Genomic DNA, 23,895 nt, shown 5'->3' with positions numbered 1-23,895 from the left:
GGACATTTTTGAAAGGTGCAACAGGAAACAACGGACTTTTGGTGAGAAGTTAATATCTCTGCATGTGGATTTAAAGTTATAAAGAAGATGTTTTTCATGTTTGTGTTTTGATCGGGGGATTTCATTCCCTCTTGGTTATAAGCAGCCAGCGAGGTAAGTGAAGCATGTTTGTGTTTTTTACAGAGTTTTCTGCAATAAATGTGAATGTGTTTATGTTTTACATTGTCATACTGTAGTTTGACGGTGAACGTGATAGAAAATAGTGTTCAGGACATTTAGTGATATAGTTTATTGAAATAAGTGATAACTTGAAAAGGAATTATTGTGCACTTTTGAGCAAGCTGGTATATACATTTCAGTATGTGAAGAGTTTTTCTTCTAAGCATTTTCACTAAAGTGTGGTCATTAGGGCTGTAGTCGACCAAAGAAATGCTTAGTCGACCAAAGTCCTGTCCTGAGCAACGATCAGTCGACTAAAAAAAAAGAAAAAGACGCGATGTCTTTTTTGATTGAACATTTATTAAACAATTATAATAGAGCATTTATAAAACAACAACGAAAAACATCAATAATACATAAAACTATAATAATAATACAATTCTTTGAAAATTAGGTTATTTTTTAAACTGCAAAGTGAGGAGTTCTGTCCTAGGTCTATAGTGACCGCCACAAAAAATATAACTGCTAAAACTGCCAAATAATGAAAACTCCTAACAAAAGCTCTCGATTATACAGGCTGTATATTCTTCTTTACTTTCAAAGCTATGGGTTAACTTTTGTCCAACCGATCTAGGCGTTTTAAAACAAACACAAACAAACCCAAAACACTAATAATAATAGGCTGTATAGTAGGAAGGCCTATAGATTCATTTTCGTTTTGTTACATTATATAGGCTATTTTCAAACGCGTCAAGTGTACAAATAAATCGAGTCAAAATCTATTGAGTCAGCATAATAAAGCCGTTAAGGCTACTTACAGATCTGCAGGCCTAGTCCACCTTTTTTATGTTGTGGGGCAAAAACACTAACATGTCCACATTCTTGGGTAAAAGACAGCTCCTCGACTTGTTCACAATAAATCCTGCTTTGGAAAATATGCGCTCTGCAGGAGTGGAGGCTGCAGGGATGCAGAGCAGGCGTTTGGCTGCCCGAGCAAGTCGTGGATATCTCTCCTCAGTGGCCCAGCAGTGTCCACTTTACTTCTGTCCTGAAGATAATCTTTCATTATCTTTGTGCGCTTGGCTCATCAGGATCATCCTCTGCACCATGTCCACAAAGAAGCATCGCTATCTCCTTCTCTTTTGCCGTTTTCTGTTTTTTTGCCAACGGGTCCTCATCACCCCCTGTCTGCTCTGCGCTGTCCCCCGAGAGGCTTAGCCTTTGTGCTAGTTTCACGACTTCATTAGAATAGGCCTCGTCCCGCGCTCATCATTAAGAAAAGGTACAGGCTGTTTGTCATCAAGCGCGGTCCAGTACTGCATCTATTTTAAAATGTTTCAGGCTGCTTGTCACTATCGTTATCTGACATTTTTTAGATTCTCGAGCATTGGGAAGGCTCAGGGATGTGTTAGTCTTTGGGTTTCGCTCGTCTTCACTTCCATCTATTTCCAAAGCTGCACATTTATATCTCTTTTTAGTTTCAACTTCTTATTGGTCGTTGTTGGACTTATCGTTATCTGACATTTTTTTGCAGATAAAAAAGATGATTTCTTGACATTTTTTCGACTAAAGCCCAAAACAAGTAGCGTTCTAACTGAATGAATACAGCAAAACTACTGAAATACTACTATATTCCTTACTGAGCGCGAAGCAGCAGTGCAGCCAGCCACAGGTGCGGCTCCCGAGTGTTCACGTGGTGCGCTAAACTGTGGCGCCGTTATAAAATAGCCTAAATTAAAGCATTTAAAGTTTGGTATAAAACATAGGCTAATTATATTTAGAATACAGTAATATATAACTGCTAATAAAGGAATAAATATCAAGGAGTAAATCAATGAAAATTTCTTTATTGGTAAAAAAAAAAATAAAATTTTTTGCAACTGGTCGACCAATGAGAATGTCAGTCGACCAAAACGGCATCGACCAAACGACTAAAGTTGACAGCCCTAATTACCAAGCCTTTACATTGTTTGCTTAAATTGAAGTGCTGATTTAAAGGACATTAAACTACTTTAATTTGATCTTTCACTTCAGAAAGAAAAGAAAAAAATAATAATTCTGCTGTAAACTACGCAGCTAAAATTTAGTGTGTACAGGCAATTTCCAGATGAGTAAGATGTCACAAACAAGTGAAAGAAAACAAAAATCAGAGAAGTCTACCTTTGTACAACAAACAGTACAGCCTGCAGAGCCTCGTAGAAGTGAAAGAGATCGAACATTACCAGAGAAGGGAAGGGAACTTCAGAAGGAAAAGGTGAAAGGATTATTACTTCGCTTTGACAGCATTTATGAACGCTGGAAAGTTTTGACTAAAGTGGCTAAAAAATCCATAATCAAACAAGATCCCAGTGATATCCTCCAAGAACACATTAAAGATATTCAAAGAGAAGAATTAGAGCTGAATAATGTTTATGATGAATACAGAAAAATTGACAGCCCAGCTCATGAGATGAGACGCAAGTTGGACAGATGTGCATCCGTCACCAGAACTGTAATGCAGAATGCACAGTCTCAAATTCAAGATTATTTGGCCTGATGCTTTATCTGTATTTGCATCTTCAACTTCCAGTGTTTCTTTTCAGAGCAGTAATGCTAAGTCTAATTCCATTCACTCTGCTGTATCCTCATCCAAAAGACAAGAAGCTGCTGCTGAGTATGCACATGCACAGGCTGTATTGAAAATTGTGTGTGAGCAAGAAGGCCACCATGCAGAACTCCAAAGACTTGAAGCTGAGGATAAGTTGATAGTTGCAGACCAAGAAGCAGCTGCATCTACTCGCCGTCTTCAAAGAGAAAAGGAAGAAATTGAACGCAAGATAGAAAGAGAGAGACGAGAGGCTGCTCTGTTAAAGAAACAGCATGAAGAGAATGCTGCAAGAAAAAGGTCAATGGAAAATTTGAAAAGAGAACTTGAGCGTTTGGAAGAGTTAAAAAGGCTTAATGCAGCCAAAGCAAAGCTTCAAGTTTACAATGCAAGTGAGTTCTATCCAACACAAGACTTTGTACCACAAAAATGGGAGATGGAGTTGCCTACAGATATGCAGATACTGAATCAAGCGAGTATTGCTGATCAGCATCCACAACTGTTCAGAAATGTGACTCCAAAAAGTGAACACCAAAACGACGTGCGAGAGCTGGTAAAGGTCTTAGCTGAAGCTATGACAGCAAACAGGCTACCCATTCCAGAGCCTTCAATTTTTTGTGGAGATCCACTCAAGTTTAATCATTGGAAATCATCCTTTCAGACACTTATAGAGAAAAAGAATATACCTACTGCAGAGAAAGTCTTCTTCCTTCAAAAATATGTCGGAGGAGCTGCTAGAGAAGCCTTAGAAGGTTATTTTCTGTCTGGTTCAGAAGATTCATACGATGCAGCATGGAGCCTGCTCAATGAAAGATATGGCCAACCCTTTGCAATTGCCAAGGCTTTCAGAGACAAATTACATTCATGGCCAAAAATAGCTTCAAGAGAGAAAGTGAAAGTGCTATGGCTAACAATGACAGTCTCTACATTCTTAATGATGGAATTGAGAATCAAAAACTTGCTGCTAAGTTACCTGACTGGTTAAGTTCTGGATGGAACCGACAGGCCACACAATATCAACTTGAACATGGGAGGTTCCCAAGCTTCAGTTATTTTGTGACGTTCCTTTCAATGGAGGCGAGCATCGCTTGCAACCCCATTACATCCTTCCATGCATTACGGCAAAGTGAATCTGATAAGTCAAAAATGAGGGACCACAACATTTCAACTTCCAAGAACCAAACCGTTGGTGCCAAGATCTTCACAACAAACACCACTGAAAGGAAAATAGTTATGTGTGTGTTTTGTAAAAAATCAGGGCATAGCTTACACAAGTGCTACAAATTAAGAGAGAAGCCAGTTGCTGAGCGCATAAAATTCATGCAAAGTGAAAAACTGTGCTTCGGCTGTTTGAACCCTGGCCACCAGTCTAAGAGCTGCAGTAACCGGATGGTCTGTGATTCATGCTCAAAGAAGCACCCCACGTGCCTGCACGAAGAACGTTCAAAGGGGAACCTAGAACTAAGGAAAGAACAATCTAAAGAAACATCTCCACCACAAGTCGTCACAAAGGAAACAACCTCTAACAGAGTTGTACAAGATGCTAATAGTGCACAGACGTCTGCGATAGTACCTGTCTATGTGTGCCAAGTGATCCAGACAAGGAAGTTCTCATTTATCCTCTGTTAGATACACAGAGTGATTCTTCTTTCATTCTTGATGAAGTGGTAGATGTTCTTTATACAAACACTGAACAAGTGAAGTTAAAACTCTCTACGATGTCATCAAAAGGAAGAATCATTCATTGTAAAGACTTAATAGCCTGCAAATAAGGGGACTCTTTTCCTCCAAGAAGTTAACAGTGCCAACAGTTTACGCTCGTGACTTCATCCCGGCTAATCGCACACACATCCCACTGCCTGAGACAGCAAAGGCATGGCCTCATTTGGAGCATCTTGCTGATCACATCGCGCCTCAAAAGGATTGTGAAATTGGTTTGTTGATTGGGTACAATTGTCCACAAGCTCTAATGCCACGAGAAGTCATTTGTGGAGAGGAAGGCCAGCCATTTGCTCAGAAGACCGACTTAGGATGGAGCATAGTGAGTTACGGCGATCCAGGTGAAAACTACGGTGACGCAATTGGAGTAAGACACCGTATCATTGTGAAGCAAGTAATGCCTCAAGTGAGTACAATGGTCAAGCTTAAAGGAGAAGTCCACTATGTTTGCAAAACCAACACTCATCTATGCTATTCTTTGTGATCTCCTTTTGATTACTAATGTGACACTTCACTTTCAGCGCCCTTCCACGTTTCACTCACCTGTATTGAGTCATCTGCTCATTTATTTTCTGATTTCTTCTCTGTTATACTGAATGTCAGAAAAATACCCAGCTGACATGAAATCCCAGAGTCCTGAAGCCCACGGCGACGTCTTCAAATGTTGTTCCCACCTTTAGAGGCGGAGTACTGACTTTATAATACCGTGTGTGTCTCCAGTGTTACTGGTTTACCTCTCAGACTGGAGAAGATGAGTGATTTGGAGGAAAAGGGGGACAGATCAGAGTCTCCAGGATCCAGCTCTCTGGCCATGAAAGGAAAACCTCCAGACCTCAGTAAAGAACCTGGACCCTCAGACACAAAGTAAGAGACTGTTTCTGCTGTAAACTGAGCTGAAGATGATTCAGTTTGTAAAGTTATCTGATAACCTGCTCTACAGTACTGCTCTTTTCTAATTACATGAGGGGTTTTTAAGTCTGTCACTGGGGATGCCCCGATCCAGATCTGAGTCCTTTAAAACTGGGTATCTGCTGATACCGAGTTCTACCTGATACTTGTATTTCCCCACATGTTGATTAAATGTACATTGAGATAAAAGCTGTAGCTACTACATTTGGCGATCCATTAAAATATGGATCAGCCCTGATACAGATCTTTTGTTGGCTGAACATGGACAGCATTATTTCCTCACATTTGGTGGAACAAGAGCTTAACTGCTGTTCTGAAATATACCAGAATCAGGCAGCAGAGCCTTCAGCTGAACTGAACTCTGGCTGTGCTCACGGCATCATCAGATATTAAAGCAGTTATTATATTGAAATGGTGGGATTTGTTGGGTCTCTGTAAATAATATTATAAAGAGTACGGTCTGGACCTGCTCTGTGGGAAAAGTGCAATGAGACTGAATTGAAGTCATTTTCACACATGTAGGACTTTGTTCAGTAAATCAACCTCAAACATGTAGAAACTCTTCACTCACAGATATTTGTTTCCAGCTGTAGATAAAATGTTCAGAACATGCAGGTGGAGAAATAAACACAACTCTTTGTTGTTATTATCAAATCATGATCATGTTAATGTTGCCTCTGCTCTATACAAGTACTAATGACATGAGTAAAACATTTGTTGTTTCCACAGACGGAGAGCAGAGTCTCCAGGATCCAGCTGTCTGTCCATGAAGAGTGACCGGTCCAGAGATTCTCCTCCAAACTTCAGTAATGAACCTGGACCCTCAGACACAAAGTAAGAGAACTGACACTAACTCATTTATATTAAAATGTAATCGCTCTTTTCTTCCGTCACTGCTGTTTATCTCTGCATCTCTTTCTGTTATCTCTCTCTCCCCCTTTTCCTGTCTCTCCCACTCTCTCTCTCCTTCTCTCTCTCCCTCTCTCCCGCCCACCATTGAGTCTGGTTCTGCTCGAGGTTTCTGCCTCTTAAAGGAAGTTTTTCTTTGCTACTGTTGCCAAGTGCTTGGAGCTGAAACTGGGGATCAGCTCCAAGCTATCATCACTATCATGATGATAGCTGATAAATGATAAAAATAGTATTTTTACATGATAGTACCGATCCTCTGAGATGTAGTGGAGTAGAAGTAATATAAAGTTGAATAAAATGGAAATACTCAAGTAATGTAAGTAAAGTACCTCAAATTTATGCTTAAGTACAGTACTTGAGTAAATGTACCTAGTTACATTCCGCGTGCATGAGAACACAGCGGGAACTTTAAAGTTGCTTTCTGTTGTGTGTGATTATGTTTAAGGCCAAATTTAAGGTGTATGTGTGTGATCTGTGTAGGGTAACGGTGCAAAGTTTAAAGAGTTAGTTACATGCAAAGACTCTCTGTCTGTGTGGAGCGTAACGTTAACTAGCATCAACTTAGCATGTGGCTACCAAATAACCTGAAAGATGAAAACACATCACAATAATAAACCTCAATGAAAAACCAAATCAAAACATGTAATGTTACATTACAAAAGTTAAGCAGTCCTGTGCTTAGCCATGTACACTGTTAAGCTATGTTTAGCTCTATTATACCCAGTTAAGTTACTTTACCAGTTCATGGAGGGAAAGAGGCTGCCTTGGTGCTGTTGTTAGCTGGCGATCTATTGTAGACGGGCCAAGCTGGAAAGTCTTTGTGGTTCTGATGTGGAAAAGTCTTTGCTGTGCAGTGTCTGCTTGTAGAGATCGGAGGAAGCCAGTCGCTCCGTTCTTTGATGTCCTTACAGTTAGCTCGGCGCTAAGTGGCTCTCTGTTGCTTGTTAAAAGTTAGCTGGTAGACGTTGTAGCCGCTGGCGTTAACTTAACTTGGTTACGGAGATCTTACGCAGGCCTGCGCGTTGCTGCAGTAAGAGAGCGTTTGGTTCTGCTGTGTGTCTGCTCAGAGCAAGAGACACGGGGTGACAGCTAGTAGCTGTTCGCTGCAGCAGAAGAGTCCAGGAGAAAGAGAGCGAACTGAAGGTGAGCTGCGTTTTTGTTGACCTGGTGACATCACAGGTCACACTGAAAAATGGTAGCTGAGAGTTCATGCATAGGTGTGAATTCCTGTAGGATTGTGGGAAACTGAGTTCAATGGCTCCATTTCATAATAAAAAAGTTCAGTTCAGGTCACACAAATGATCAAATTCACCTGTGGAGTCCCAGTGAACAGTAAGTAAAGTTTGTTTACTGGATCTGTGTACATCTGAAACATTGTCTTTTACCAGCTGGAAGTGCAAACTGAGCTCTTCGTACTGGTCAACCACCCGATTCAGACACGCACTGACAGCTAGCCACCTTGTGTCTGGAGGATTTTTAGTGGAACTTATCCAGCGTTTATCGTTTCATAGAGTTGTTTGTAGTTTTGCTGGCGGAGAGTACTGTGTGAGTTTGCGAAATCTGTTAGTAGCACACTTTTCACAAACACGACGTTAGGGTTGTGTTCTTAAAATTTTGTGAGAAGTAAATGGTTCTTGCTGCACATAGTATTGCATCCATCGGTTGAGAGCCCGATGCATCATTTTGGACACAGCTTGGATTCTTGCAAAAAATTCTGTCATGTGTCTGTTATTGAATTGGCATCTTCACCGTCTAACCTAATGATGCCAGTAAAAGTGGACACAGTTGTGTTTGGCTGTAGTATGGTATTACAACAGCAAGTTTTTGCATGCCCACATTGGTACTTTCATAAATAATTAATGAATACAGTTCTTCCCTTTGAAGCTTGAGCTGCATGTATGGGCCGATTACGTGTATATGAGTGCTGAGCATTTTGTCCTGTGCAGTTTTGTCATGCGTCATGTTTCTCCCTGGGGTTGCTAGCTACCTAGTTGTTAACTTGTTTGCTTCGCTAACTAGGGGTGTCCAGTGCGACTCAACCCCTTTGGAAAACTCCCGAAAATCTTTGAAACTAACCACTGTCGATATAAAATAAAGACAGATTCAGCAACTGCATGGCTTATTTCTCGCCTCAAATGTTTTCATAAACACATGTTGGTGAACTATTTTTGTAATATAAGGGAAAGTTTCCAAACGAGCCACTATGTCAGTGCGGTCTGAAATCCTGCTAATGTCTTCGGTCGCCTGCTTTCACTTATTTTGAAATGAAGTCCTCAAATCAGCATCAGAGTATTTACAGAGATTAGAGACTGAACAGTTTCTGTCCCACTGCAGGAGCGGACTAAACCATGTGCACCTTTGAAGGGGGGGGGGTGGCTGAGAGGCTCTAATATTGTTTTAGATACAAGAAATAATCTGCCAGATGATTTATTGAGCCATCGGTAATAGTTTATTACAATATTAAAGTTTCAAAATTGCAGATAAAAACAAACTTTTAACTTAATTAATTGAGGGGCCTCCAAAAGTTGGGGCCCGGGTACTTAGTTCCACTATTCCCCTCCGTCCCGGCCCCTGGATCTGACAATAACAGAAATTAATGCAAGACTGCGTTCATCCAGTCCTAACATACATTTGCAACTGTGGAGAATAAAAACACAATAAAACTAAAAGCTCACTTCCTGTCGCTTCAACAAATATGAATTCTGCTGTTTCTGGTTTTACAAACTATTTGTACATTACAGCTAAAAGTTCATTCAATTCATTTAGTTTAAAGCACTTTAGTTGGAACCTCCTGATTATCGACAGCAGCAGTTTGTGTGTTTAGAGCTTTCTAAACGGCTTTCATCAGAGAATCTATCAAGGATTCATGTGATACGAATAAAAACATCTTGGTGTTTGCAGAGTTGAGTCCAACAGACAGAGAGCAGAGTCTCCAGGATCCAGCTGTCTGTCTCTGAAGAGTGACTGGTCCAAAGATTCTCCTCCAGACTTCAGTAATGAACCTGGACCCTCAGACACAAAGTAAGAGACTGTTTTTACTGTAAACTGAGCTGATGGAAGATGAAGCATTGAGGATGAAGACTAAATGCTAAAAGATTTATATTCATGATGCGGAACTATTAGTGCAGATACTGTTTCAAACTAAGATGGATCTCATTTTATTTCTTTAGCAAAACACCTGAGAACCTCCATTTCAGAATTTACTTTTCAAGAAAACATTCATATATTGTTGCCGTCATGTTGAAGTCACTGTAAAGATTTAGAACCATTCACAATCTGAAAGAATCTGCTTCAAACATGTCATTCATTTTCTCATATTTGTCCTCAGAATATTTAGTTGTTTGGCTCTTCCTCAGATCAGCTGTTATGATCCACCAGATGCTTCTTGAATCAGTTCATTATAATTGTGCAGCATGTGGTGAAAAAGCATTTGTAGAAAAGCTTTGCTCAGCTTGATTAACACTTTGCTTTGAAACATTAGTAAGTGGACCTTTGAGCTCAGATTCTCTCAGCCATATATTGTTCCTGAAGGTGAAGAACAAACATCCATGGGCAGCACGTATCTAAAAGTGATCTCATGGATGAAAAAGGGGCAGAAAATGATCAAATGCTGAATTGGACCACTTCTGTTTTTAGAATATTTGAATTGCATTTATACCTTCATTCAATAGTTGACAGTAGAGTGAAGGGAAACAAAGGGAAGGATATACAAAAAAGGAAACTGTGTGGACCTCATGACACCACTGTTACATGCTACGTGTCTTACACTGCTGGTCTTCCACAGTTATTCAGACCACTTCTAACCTCAGTTTAAACCTAACTAACTCAAGCTAAGCTGCCCAGAGTGACTGTAAAACAGTGAAGGACATAATCAGCTGTCTTTAATGGAAGGCTTTTACTGTGAAGTAGCTGCAGGAAGTGTTTGTATTAATAACAAACTACAGGCAGATCACTAAATGTTTAATAAGACAGTCAGATAGGAAAAGCAGTTAATTAGTGTTTCTGAAAGCAGGAGAGTTGAGATAAAAGGAACAATCATTGTCATTACAGACTGAAAGCTGAATGCAAACAGAAAAGTAACGACACTTTTACTGTTCTCTGTGACCGTCTGAGCTTCGACACAGTGTCCAAATCATTTTAGTTCTAAAGAAATGTCTTCACAGAGAGAGGAAGAGGAGTCCTGTTTCTGTGGAGGAGCAGCCGTCCTGCTGTGCTTTGTGTCAGGACGTCCTGAAGGATCCGGTCTCTACCAGCTGTGGACACTGGTTCTGCAGACGGTGCATCACCCTGGGGAGCCATTCCTGGGCAAGAGTAGTACCCAGGAATGGGTAAAATAGTATTTTTACATGATAGTACCGATCCTCTGAGATGTAGTGGAGTAGAAGTAATATAAAGTTGAATAAAATGGAAATACTCAAGTAATGTAAGTAAAGTACCTCAAATTTCTGCTTAAGTACAGTACTTGAGTAAATGTACCTAGTTACGTTCCGCGTGCACGAGAACACAGCGGGAACTTTAAAGTTGCTCTCTGTCGTGTGTGATTATGTTTAAGGCCAAATTTAAGGTGTATGTGTGTGATCTGTGTAGGGTAACGGTGCAAAGTTTAAAGAGTTAGTTACATGCAAAGACTCTCTGTCTGTGTGGAGCGTAACGTTAACTAGCATCAACTTAGCATGTGGCTACCAAATAACCTGAAAGATGAAAACACATCACAATAATAAACCTCAATGAAAAACCAAATCAAAACATGTAATGTTACATTACAAAAGTTAAGCAATCCTGTGCTTAGCCGTGTACACTGTTAAGCTATGTTTAGCTCTATTATACCGTATACAGTTAAGTTACTTTACCAGTCCATGGAGGGAAAGAGGCTGCCTTGGTGCTGTTGTTAGCTGGCGATCTATTGTAGACGGGCCAAGCTGGAAAGTCTTTGTGGTTCTGATGTGGAAAAGTCTTTGCTGTGCAGTGTCTGCTTGTAGAGATCGGAGGAAGCCGGTCGCTCCGTTCTTTGATGTCCTTACAGTTAGCTCGGCGCTAAGTGGCTCTTTGTTGCTTGTTAAAAGTTAGCTGGTAGACGTTGTAGCCGCTGGCGCTAACTTAACTTGGTTACAGAGATTTTACGCAGGCCTGCGCGTTGCTGCAGTAAGAGAGAGAGTTTGGTTCTGCTGTGTGTCTGCTCAGAGCAGGAGACACGGGAGACAGCTAGTAGCTGTTCGCTGCAGCAGAAGAGTCCAGGAGAAAGAGAGCGAACCAAAGGTGAGCTGCGGTTTTGTTGACCTGGTGACGTGTGTTTAGAGCTTCCTAAACGGCTTTCATCAGAGAATCTATCAAGGGTTCATGTGATACGAATAAAAACATCTTGGTGTTTGCAGAGTTCAGTCCAACAGACAGAGAGCAGAGTCTCCAGGATCCAGCTGTCTGTCTCTGAAGAGTGACTGGTCCAGAGATTCTCCTCCAGACTTCAGTAATGAACCTGGACCCTCAGACACAAAGTAAGAGACTGTTTTTACTGTAAACTGAGCTGATGGAAGATGAAGCATTGAGGATGAAGACTAAATGCTAAAAGATTTATATTCGTGATGCAGAACTATTAGTGCAGATACTGTTTCAAACTAAGATGGATCTCATTTTATTTCTTTAGCAAAACACCTGAGAACCTCCATTTCAGAATTTACTTTTCAAGAAAACATTCATATATTTTTGCCGTCATGTTGAAGTCACTGTAAAGATTTAGAACCATTCACAATCTGAAAGAATCTGCTTCAAACATGTCATTCATTTTCTCATATTTGTCCTCAGAATATTTAGTTGTTTGGCTCTTCCTCAGATCAGCTGTTATGATCCACCAGATGCTTCTTGAATCAGTTCATTATAATTGTGCAGCATGTGGTGAAAAAGCTTTTGTAGAAAAGCTTTGCTCAGCTTGATTAACACTTTGCTTTGAAACATTAGTAAGTGGACCTTTGAGCTCAGATTCTCTCAGCCATATATTGTTCCTGAAGGTGAAGAACAAACATCCATGGGCAGCACGTATCTAAAAGTGATCTGCGGATGAAAAAAGGGGCAGAAAATGATCAAATGCAGAATTGGACCACTTCTGTTTTTTAGAATATTTGAATTGCATTTATACCTTCATTCAATAGTTGACAGTAGAGTGAAGGGAAACAAAGGGAAGGATATACAAGAAAGGAAACTGTGTGGACCTGCGACACCACTGTTACATGCTACGTGTCTTACACTGCTGGTCTTCCACAGTTATTCAGACCACTTCTAACCTCAGTTTAAACCTAACTAACTCAAGCTAAGCTGCCCAGAGTGACTGTAAAACAGTGAAGGACATAATCAGCTGTCTTTAATGGAAGGCTTTTACTGTGAAGTAGCTGCAGGAAGTGTTGAGTTTGTATTAATAACAAACTACAGGCAGATCACTAAATGTTTAATAAGACAGTCAGATAGGAAAAGCAGTTAATTAGTGTTTCTGAAAGCAGGAGAGTTGAGATAAAAGGAACAATCATTGTCATTACAGACTGAAAGCTGAAGGCAAACAGAAAAGTAACGACACTTTTACTGTTCTCTGTGACCGTCTGAGCTTCGACACAGTGTCGTCCAAATCATTTTAGTTCTAAAGAAATGTCTTCACAGAGAGAGGAAGAGGAGTCCTGTTTCTGTGGAGGAGCAGCCGTCCTGCTGTGCTTTGTGTCAGGACGTCCTGAAGGATCCGGTCTCTACCAGCTGTGGACACTGGTTCTGCAGACGGTGCATCACCTCATACTGGGACCAGTCTGCTTCATCAGGAGACTCCTCCTGTCCCCAGTGTGGAGACAGATCCAGAACAAGACCTGGACTGCAGACAGCCTGTCAGACCAGCACTGTACAAAGTAAGACTGTACACCTGTCTGCTGATGTCGTCATGTCTGAAAACAGGACTTTCAGTTTAACTACAGGGACATTTATTTTCATAATATTGTTATGAATATCATAGATTCAAAAACACTTTTATTTCTCTGTATTCTCGCTCTCTGTTCAGTCTCAGCATGTTTTTTCTTCTCTTTCAGCAGATAGTGGTCTGCAGGAGGTTTTAGATGAACATAAGATCAGTCTGAGGAGGAGATGTGAACGTGTGACTGAAGGAAGTGATGAAACAGGAAGTGGAACCCTCCTCAACAGGATCTACACTGAGCTCTACATCACAGAGGGACAGAGTGAAGAGGTTAATACCCAACATGAGGTGAGGCAGCTTGAGACAGCTTCCAAGATGGAGACCCTCCATGACACTCCAATCAAGTGCCACGACATCTTTAAAGCCTTACCCGGCCAACAGAGACACATCAGAGTCGTTCTGATGAACGGCGTCGCTGGCGTTGGAAAAACCTTCTCGGTGCAGAAGTTCACTCTGGACTGGGCAGAGGGCTTGGAAAACCAAGACGTCAGTCTGCTGATTCTGCTTTCGTTCAGGGAGCTGAACTTGATCAGAGATGCGCGGTACAGTCTTCTCGAGCTGCTCCATGTTTTCCATCCAACATTACAGAAGGTCACAGCAGAGAAGCTCGCTGTCTGGAAACTTCTGTTCATCTTTGACGGCCTGGATGAAAGCAGACTTTCACTGGATTTCCACAACAATGAGGTCGTGTCTGATGTCACACAGAAGTCATCAGTCAACGTGCTGCTGACAAACCTCATTGAGGGGAATCTGCTTCCCTCGGCTCTCGTCTGGATCACTACCCGACCTGCAGCAGCCAATCAGATCCCTCCTTCATGTGTTGGCAGGGTAACAGAAGTACGAGGCTTCACTCACGCCCAGAAGGAGGAGTACTTCAGGAGGAGAGTCAGTGATGAAGAGCTGTCCAGCAGAATCATCTCCCACATCAAGACATCCAGGAGCCTCCACATCATGTGTCTGATCCCAGTCTTCTGCTGGATCACTGCTACAGTTCTGGAGCACATGTTGACTACAGACCAGAGAGGAGAGCTGCCCAAGACCCTGACTGACCTGTACTCACACTTCCTGCTGGTTCAGACAAAGAGGAAGAAGCAGAAGTATGATGAGGGACATGAGACGAGTCCACAGGAGCTGACGGAGGCTGATATGAAGGTTCTTCTGAAGCTGGGGAGGCTGGCGTTTGAACAGCTGGAGAAAGGAAACATCATGTTCTACCAAGAAGACCTGGAGCAGTGTGGTCTGGATGTCTCAGAGGCCTCGGTGTACTCAGGAGTTTGTACAGAGATCTTCAGAAGAGAGAGTGTGATCTTCCAGAAAACAGTCTACTGCTTTGTTCATCTGAGCGTTCAGGAGTTTCTGGCTGCCGTCTACATGTTCAACTGTTACACCGACAGGAACACAGAGGTTCTGGAGGACTTCCTGGGGAAAATCTGGGAATACAGGGGCTCACCCCTGGATGACTTCCTGATGAGAGCCATGGAGAAATCTCTGCAGAGTAAAAATGGCCACCTGGACCTGTTTGTCCGCTTCCTTCATGGCCTCTCTCTGGAGTCCAACCAGAGACTCTTAGGAGGCCTGCTGGGTCGGACAGACAACAGTCCAGAAATCATCCAGAGAGCCATCAACAACCTGAAGAAGATGAACAGTGATGAGATCTCTCCTGACAGAAGCATCAACATCTTCCACTGTCTGACGGAGATGAACGACCACTCAGTCCATCAGGAGATCCAAGAGTTCCTGAAGTCAGAGAACAGATCAGAGAAGAAACTCTCTGAGATCCACTGCTCAGCTCTGGCCTACATGCTGCAGATGTCAGAGGAGGTTCTGGATGAGTTGGACCTGCAGAAGTACAACACATCAGAGGAGGGACGATGGAGACTGATTCCAGCTGTGAGGAACTGCAGAAAGGCTGTGTAAGTCCAGATGTGATTATCAACACTGTAAAGTAAAGCTGAAGCCATCAGTATTAGAGTAAAGATACACACTTTACACACATGCACAATATAAAACTTCCACACTATAAGTTTCCTAAACTAGTAATAAACCTGCTGATAAATAATTCTACATGTGTTAAACTACAAATGTCAAATGTCAAGTTCATCTTCTAACGTTCTTTCTTTGGGTGATGGAGGTTTGATACAAATCCAGCAGGAAAGCTCGAGGACTTCAGAGTTTGTGCTGAAAATGTTTTGACAGTCATCATTTAATCACATCAGCCTTTTTATTTTCACTGTGATACAGTGTCTGCACCATGTTTCTATAACATGTCTGTTTATTGTTCTTTTCATACACAGACACACAGACATGTGATATCTGATCAGCTGGAACTAACATCACTTGAAGTTCAAGTTTTTTCATGAAAGCGTTCATGCAGTTATTGCTATTATAATTCTTCTCTGCAGTTTCTGAGCTATTTCATATGAAGGACTGTTCTGTCTATTTTCACAGTTGAGACAGTATCTATAACTATAGTTTGATTTGATAGGATGTGAGGGGAGGCCATCCTCCCTGTTGAAGAACAAACAGAGCATCCCCCTCTCCATCCTCATTAAATAAAAGCTGCAACTTTACATTGTGCAGTTCCAACGATGAATGTCTTTTCATGTGTTTTGCTACATTAGAAATGAGTTAGATTTACAAACAGTGAGGAAGCTCTCTCTCTGTCTACCTCTCTCTGGTAGGATTTGAATGGACTGGTCTGTAAACTGGTTTATTCCAAAGCTGCTTTAGTAATGTTCACTGATAGAGAGCGTTTTTTAAAGCTTGTCCCATTTTCTCACCTTCTCCATCTGGTCACCTTAATGTGAGAAATGATATCAGTTTGCAAACACAAACTGTCGGACAACGTGTTTCCTTTCTGCACCATTTCACATCAGTGACTCTAAAGGCAAGATATGCAGAGAAAATAGCAGCACACATTTCCACTGTGGTTTTCATTGTGTTAGCAGCCAGTCTTTGTGTATTTAGCAGCTGATTTCCTCAGACAGCAGCTCATTACACAGTCAGCTGCTGGGACGGCCTCCAGGTTCATTCTGCCAGTGAAGGAGAGCTCAGCAGGTTCAGTTCAGTGGAGGGATTTTTACCGTCACCAAGCTCAGAGGAGAAATTATATTGTTGTAGTCTTGTTTCCAAAACATTTACTTCAGCCAGGTGAACTCCACTTGAGAAGAAACTGTTACCCCTAAAAAAAAAAAAAAGCTGCCACCATATACGTCACCTATGCGTATTTATAACGCAATATAAATAATTCAAATCCTTTTCATTAAAATGAGGTTTGGGGGTTTAGTTACTCTTAAAGAAAATGTGATGTCGTCTTTCTGTTGCTTTATTCTTTTGACATGTTTTTATTGATTCTGTCTATGTTCATTTGTCGACTATGTTTTTGCGTCTTTTAATGTTACTTTAACTTTGGCTTGCTCTTGTTTTGTACTTTGTAAGTGCTAAATAAATAAAGTTGTTATTATTAAATGAATTTAATGTGATGATGAAAAGCAGATGGGGTGACCTAATAAGATTCATTAAAGATGAAGAGGAGGGCTTCCTTGTTTAGGTAGGCAGTTCTGTTTCGCCCCTTGAACTGATTTTTAGGGGCATTTACTAAACACTGAAATAATTATTACATTATATTGTCAAATAAACACTCAATTTGTGGCACAAATACAAAGCACAGAGCAGCTTCTGAGCAGGTTAACAAGGGGGACGGCTTTAAAACCTACAGTGACTTTACAGCTCATTGAACATCGCGTTAAAATAACGTTTAACAAACACAAAGCACAGCACACTGTTCATCAAAATATGACACGTTTATATTGCAGTCATTTGACACTTTTGTCTAAAGCTGCAATTTGGGCTTTCTGATGTTACTCAAGGACACTTTGACATGTGGACAGGAGGAGCTCAAGTTTCAAACCACAAACCTTGTGATCAGTAAAGTGTCAGATTTGATTATACTTAAGTTTTATATTCTCCATCATCACAGACTTTCTGGCTGTCGACTCTCAGAGACTCACTGTGAAGTCGTGGCCTCAGCTCTGAAGTCCAACCCCTCCCATCTGAGAGAGCTGGACCTGAGTAACAACTACAACCTGCAGGGTTCAGGAGTGAAGCTGCTGTCTGCTGGACTGGAGAGTCCACACTGTAGACTGGAGACTCTGAGGTCAGTTCATGTATTTTGCCCTTGTTCAGTGTATATCTACCAAATTTGAATCCATGACAAGTTGTAAATTTCCTTCAGTTCTCGTTTTCTGGGTTTGTCTGAGCTCAGATCACAACAGATATTTTTAAAAGTTTGTCAGTCTGAACAGTTTGGCTCCAAATTTAGTCTGTACTCAATCTGGGTTGGTGTTATTAAGGAAACTGTGGGATTTATCCTTCAGTGTGCTGCGAAATTAAATCAAGATTTGCATTTTGTTACATGTGAGACACATCTATATATAAAAAAATAAAAGATCAACACATTTTCAGGAATAATGTCTTTTTATACGTAACCTTCAGAACACAGTATTTTACAGGAACGTCTACATTTATACATAAAGCCCCTCTCTCTCACATACAGACACAAACACACTCTAAAACTCACATACAGGAGCACAGAGACAGAGAAAGGTGTTTGAAGCATCGTGTCTGATCCGTCACCAACGACACTTCAACATGTAACGATGCTTCCTGTCAGAAAATGATGTCACCTTGTGTTCCGACTCCACCAGTAAACAGGAGCATGAATAATACACGATATCTGTACGGGAAGGTACTAGGTTACATTTAAGATGAAGAGAACATGCCTCTCACTTTGCTCAGTGCACCTTTGATCCAGTTATAAAGATGAATGAGGATGAAGCTCACAGTCAGTCAGCTGAGTGTTGATGGAGATGCCACAACATTCATACAACTATTCATGTCAACGCAGATCAATAACATGCTGCTGATCTCAGTCAAGTCTGGAATGGTTTTCAGACATGTTGTTACTTTTGTTACTTTCATTTTCTTCCTGTTTCTAATTCATAACAATTGTGTCATTTTATGAAAAATACTAAGATGTTTTCTGTGGAGTTCCAAAACGGCCAATGTGAAATAAATAAGACTGTATGAAATAATAAACAAATAAATAAATAATACTATAAGTAAAAACAAAACTTTACAAACCTCTTTAACATCTGTCCCTGCACTTCTGATGTTCTCATTTCAAACCACAGATTTAGACTATTCTCATCACCACTGCTGACATTTGGATGATGTCTGCAGAAGGCTGACATGATGATGATCCACAATAACACAATGACAAAGTCACTCTATTCATTTTAGGGAGAAGCTCATTGATTAGGACAGAGTGATATTGAGCTACACATTTCAAACCTGAACACATCTGATCGGATTATTAATGGATTTTTATCTCCATCTTTTATTCTTTATTCAGATTGAGGTTCTGCAGGTTGTCAGAGATCAGCTGTGCTTCTCTGGTCTCAGCTCTGAAGTCCAACCCCTCCCATCTGAGAGAGCTGGAGCTGAGCTACATCGAGCTGCAGGATTCAGGAGTGAAGCTGCTGTGTGATTTTCTGGAGAGTCCACACTGCAGAGTCTGAGGTCAGACACCATTTTTTACTTCTGTGCTGAGATTAATATGATGTGAAAGTTGTGGTGACACTAAACTGCAGACATAAGGCTGATATTAGACTGATCCACACTGAGGATCTTAATGCTGAAGTCTGTTTTCTTCTTCAGTGGTTTAGTCCATTGACTGTGGCAGAGCGATGTTGAGCTACACATTTAAAACCTGAATATAACAAGAAAAATCTGCACTGGATAATTCACTCTGAACCTCTTAAACTCTTGAGTTTCATCTTATATTCAACATAATGTTTTTTAAAAACTAAATGATAATAAAAAAACAAAAATACAATAAATAAATAATCTGTTTCAACTAAACTTCTACTTTCTCAACCTTCTTCAGCTCTGAACAGATTATTAAACACTGAATGATTTCAAGCAGGAACATTGTCTTCTAAAGTTACATCATTTATTCTTTATTCAGATTGAGGTGCTGCAGTTTGTCAGAGATCAGCTGTGCTTCTCTGGCCTCAGCTCTGAAGTCCAACCCCTCCCATCTGAGAGAGCTGGAGCTGAGTGAAAACAACCTGCAGGATTCAGGAGTGAAGCTGCTGTCTGCTGGACTGGAGAGTCCACACTGCAGACTGGAGACTCTGAGGTCAGTTCACTGACTCTATTATTGTAGATCTGATATGTTTAATTAACATTTGAACCTAGTTTATGTTCATACATAACTTACATCCATAAAGTTGTAAATTTCCTTTAGTTCATATTTTCAAGTTTCTTGCACTAAATTTAGTCTGCAGTCACAAAAGACTTCAGTTAAAGAAACTGTAGAAAATGTCCCCTGTTAGCTGTTGAAGTAAATTAAAGTGTATAATTTTTAGTTAAAGGTCACATCTGTATACAGAAGATCCTCTGAACTAATGTTTGTTTTAAATGAATTAAGTTTAGTTGCTGAAGTAGAAATATTTCTTTGATTTCTGTTAACGTCAATGTGTTTTCATAAATAATGTCTGATCATTGATATTGATCCTTCAGAACACACACACACACACACACACAGATCAAAGCATATTTCTAAATGCAGCTGTTTAAAGCATAAATATAGTTTTTCTGCTGTAATTCCAGACCTGACTGAGATCAGCAGCATGTTATTGATCTGTGTTGACATGAATAGGTGTATGAATGTTGTGCTGACATGATGCTGATCCACAATAACACAATGACAAAGTCACTCTACTCATTTTAGGGAGAAGCTCATTGATTAGGACAGAGTGATGTTGAGCTACACATTTCAAACCTGAACACATCTGATCGGATTATTAATGGATTTTTATCTCCATCATTTATTCTTTATTCAGATTGAGTCGCTGCAGTTTGTCAGAGACCAGCTGTGCTTCTCTGGCCTCAGCTCTGAAGTCCAACCCCTCCCATCTGAGAGAGCTGGAGCTGAGTCTCAACAACCTGCAGGGTTCAGGAGTGAAGCTGCTGTGTGATTTTCTGGAGAGTCCACACTGCAGACTGGAGACTCTGAGGTCAGTTCACTGACTCTGTTACTATTGTAGATCTGATATGTTTAATTAACATTTGAACCTAATTTATGTAACTTACATCCATAAAGTTGTAAATTGGTTTTAGTTCATATTTTCATGTTTCTTGTACTGAATTTAGTCACAAAAGACAGTTTCTTAAAGAAACTGTAGAAAATGTCCCCTCTTAAGGCCTTTAAACAGCAACACGAATAAACGGCACAAAACTGAGAATAATTTGGATGTGAATTTTGACTATTCACATCAAGCGCGAGGAGATTTTGCGAAGAAATTATTATGATTCTAAAAAACAATTTTCAAACACTTTGTTTTGTCAATGTGATTTTTCCGGATTAATACAGAATACCAGATTTTCCGACCTGAAAACGTGACCCACGTGAATCATGCAGATGCAGATCCGTTAAAACTATGTTATGGTCGCGCTAGCTTCTCCGTCCTCTCCTCCACGTGTTTGACCGAGGGCGGGCTCAGCTCCTACACACAGCGGACAGCAGAGCACAGCGGCCGCGGTGGAGACAGTGAACCAGGTGAAGTGAAGGTAACGTACTGGAGTTGACGACAACTCGAGGAAAAAGCAGAAAAGCCATTTTTCCACCTGCTTTGTCCACAGTTGTTGTTACAACCACAGCGCGCTTATTAAGCTAATAGCTAAGTGTTCCGAACAAGCTTCAAAGAGGTCAAAGTTCATTAATGTAAAGCAGGATGTTGCTGCTGCAGCTGGTGGAGCTGGAGCTCATGTTGAACCGGTTTGTATCGGACTGCAGCTGATGATGCTTTTCATTCTGGATCCATCTGCCGATTCTTTTCTCCATCGATCGATCGGTTTGGAAAACTCGTGAAAACAGTGAGAAACGCCGTCACGACGACCCAGAGCCCAAAGTGACGCCTTCACCGTGTCGTCATGTCCGACCGACAGTCCAAAGCTCGGCGTTATTAACAAACATTACAGTTATTACAGTCGTTCAGAGGAAAAGCAGCAAATCTGCACATCTGAGAAGCTGCAGCCAGGAAGTGATTTACAGGAGAAACGACTTCAAACATCAAAACAGCTGCTGATTAATTTTCTGTCAATCGACTGATTGATTAATCGACTAATCAGTGCGCATGCGCCAGCCCGCATGCTGCCTGTTGCTGTAGCTCCGTCTCGTCGTCTTACTTTTTCCAACTTTTAACTTTACTTTTTCTTCCAAACTTGAGTAACTTGTGTGTAAGTGTAATTTAAACTACGCTCTTTGCGAAAATGAGGGTAGAAAGTGTTTTTGTACTTTTTTTCGCCGTGGAATTTCTTCTTCTGCTACTCGGTCAGGGCACCGCTGCAGATCAGCTGTTTGGCTGCATTGTTTACACCAGGGAACAGCTGATCGCGCTGAAGCCGGGCGGCATGGCGCCCAGGACAACCGATGTCCCCACTGAGATCTGGAGGAGGACACACCGAGGATGCAGAGGTGGAACGAAGCGGCGAGGGAAGAGAGAGGGGTGCAGACAAAAGAGACTTAAGAATAAGAGATTTAAGCCGTGTCTGCCTTCTCTCGTCATGGGCAACGTGAGATCACTGGTGAATAAAATGGACGAGCTAACGGCGTTAGCCCGGAGTCAGACGGAGTTCCGTGTGTGTAGCTTGATGTGCTTCTCTGAGACATGGCTACACCAGGATATCCCGGACCATAACGTTTCCATCGACGGCTTTCAGACTGTTCGGGCCGACAGGGATCACACCGGGAGCGGTAAGCGGAAAGGCGGTGGGCTTGCTGTTCTAGTTAACAACAGATGGTGTAACCCTGGTCACATTACCATCAAACAGAGTATCTGTAGCCCGGACATTGAACTGTTAGCTGTGGGACTCCGGCCATATTATCTGCCACGTGAATTTTCACATGCCATTGTTGTGGCTGTTTACATCCCCCCCTCTGCTAACCCGGCATCGGCGTGCAACGCCATTCACACCGCCATAGCACAACTACAGACTCAACACCCGAGTGCACTCATTTTAATCTCGGGTGACTTCAACCATGTCAGTGTTTCAACAACACTGACTAATTTCACCCAGTATGTGAGCTGTCCTACTAGGGAGGAGAGGACACTGGACCTGCTGTATGCCAACGTTAAGGATGCATACAGCTCTTCTCCCCCTCCCCCTCTGGGTAGGTCAGACCACAACCTGGTTCACCTTAAACCCTGCTATGTGCCTCTAGTTAAAAGGCAGCCTGCGACCACAAGGACAGTGAGGAGATGGTCAGGGAGGCCTATGAGACACTGCAGGAATGTTTCAAGTGACAAACTGGGATGCACTCTGTGAGCCTCATGGAGAGGACATTGACGGGCTCACTGAGTGCATCACTGGCTACATTAACTTCTGTGTGGACTGCAATGTCCCAACTAAGACGGTCCATTGTTACCCAAATAACAAACGGTGGGTAACAAAAGACATCAAGGACATTCTAAATGCCAAGAGGAGGGCCTTTACTGATGGTAATAGGGAGGAGGTGAGGGCAATCCAGGCCGACCTGAAGGTGAAAATCAGGGAGGCCAAAGAGAAGTACAGGAGGAAGCTGGAGCGGAAACTCCAGCAGAACAATATGAGAGAGGTCTGGAGCGGCATGAAGACCATCACTGGCTTCAGACCGACTGGCAGCAGAGGAGTTGAAGGCAGCTTGGACAGGGCCAACGAACTGAATCTGTTCTTTAACAGATTCGACACACCGGCTCCTGGTCATCCCCCCTAACTCAGCTGCTGTCGGCCCCAATCTCCTCTGAGTACTCTGCTCCCCCTCCCCATCAGGCTAACGGCCCTCTCCAGACCGACGACTCCCCCTCCCCACCTGTAACTTCTGCTGTGTGCCTGACTGCTGACCAGGTGAGAGGACAGCTGATGAGGCTCCACTCGAACAAGGCTGCAGGCCCCGATGGCGTTAGCCCCGGGTGCTAAAAGCCTGTGCCCCCCAGCTTTGTGGAGTCCTTCAACACGTCTTCAACCTGAGCCTGAGTCTTCAAAGGGTCCCCATTCTGTGGAAGACATCTTGCCTCGTTCCTGTGCCGAAGACGCCACGTCCCAGTGGCTCCAAGGACTACAGACCGGTGGCACTGACCTCCCACATAATGAAGACCCTGGAGAGACTAGTGCTGGAACAGCTGCGGCCCATCGTCAGACCCCTCCTGGACCCCCTTCAGTTTGCCTACCAGCCCCGGCTGGGAGTTGAGGACGCCATCATCTACCTGCTTAACCGCATCCACACCCACCTGGACAGGCCGGCAAGCACGGTGAGGATCATGTTTTTTGACTTCTCCAGTGCTTTCAACACCATCCGGCCTGCCCTGCTGGGAGAGAAGCTGGCAGCGATGCAGGTGGACGCCCCCTTTTGTCCTGGATTGTGGACTACCTGACTGGCAGACCACAGCACGCGTGCGGCTGCAGCACTGTGTGTCAGACAGCGTGGTCAGCAACACTGGGGCCCCTCAGGGGACTGTCCTCTCTCCTTCCTCTTCACCATCTACACCACGGACTTCAGCCACCACACAGAGTCCTGCCACCTTCAGAAGTTTTCTGATGACTCTGCTGTGGTGGGATGTATCAGCGGTGG

At 42.2% G+C, this 23,895-nt stretch overlaps 1 protein-coding gene across 3 annotated transcripts; it reads left to right on the top strand.

Moving 5' to 3' along the window:
- On the top strand, positions 1 to 20,819 carry LOC122872736 (protein NLRC3-like). 3 transcript variants are annotated; one of them, XM_044188769.1, is made up of 9 exons: positions 1 to 153; positions 5,183 to 5,326; positions 6,101 to 6,205; positions 9,182 to 9,301; positions 11,653 to 11,772; positions 12,923 to 13,158; positions 13,339 to 15,133; positions 17,200 to 17,376; positions 20,659 to 20,819. In XM_044188769.1, the coding sequence occupies exons 2-9, from the start codon at positions 5,214 to 5,216 to the stop codon at positions 20,678 to 20,680; spliced, it is 2,688 nt and encodes an 895-aa protein (XP_044044704.1). In that variant the 5' UTR covers positions 1 to 153; positions 5,183 to 5,213; the 3' UTR covers positions 20,681 to 20,819. The 3 variants fall into 3 exon arrangements, with proteins under 3 accessions (XP_044044704.1, XP_044044705.1, XP_044044706.1); XM_044188770.1 differs by lacking the exons at positions 17,200 to 17,376; positions 20,659 to 20,819 and adding an exon at positions 15,515 to 16,383 and having other exon boundaries at positions 13,336 to 15,133; XM_044188771.1 differs by lacking the exons at positions 17,200 to 17,376; positions 20,659 to 20,819 and having other exon boundaries at positions 13,336 to 15,279.
- Positions 20,820 to 23,895: the final 3,076 nt, after the last annotated feature.

Source organism: Siniperca chuatsi, unplaced genomic scaffold (assembly GCF_020085105.1).
Source record: "Siniperca chuatsi isolate FFG_IHB_CAS unplaced genomic scaffold, ASM2008510v1 Contig00097, whole genome shotgun sequence".
Lineage (NCBI taxonomy): Eukaryota > Metazoa > Chordata > Actinopteri > Centrarchiformes > Sinipercidae > Siniperca > Siniperca chuatsi.
This window is presented reverse-complemented; position numbering and strand designations above follow the sequence as displayed.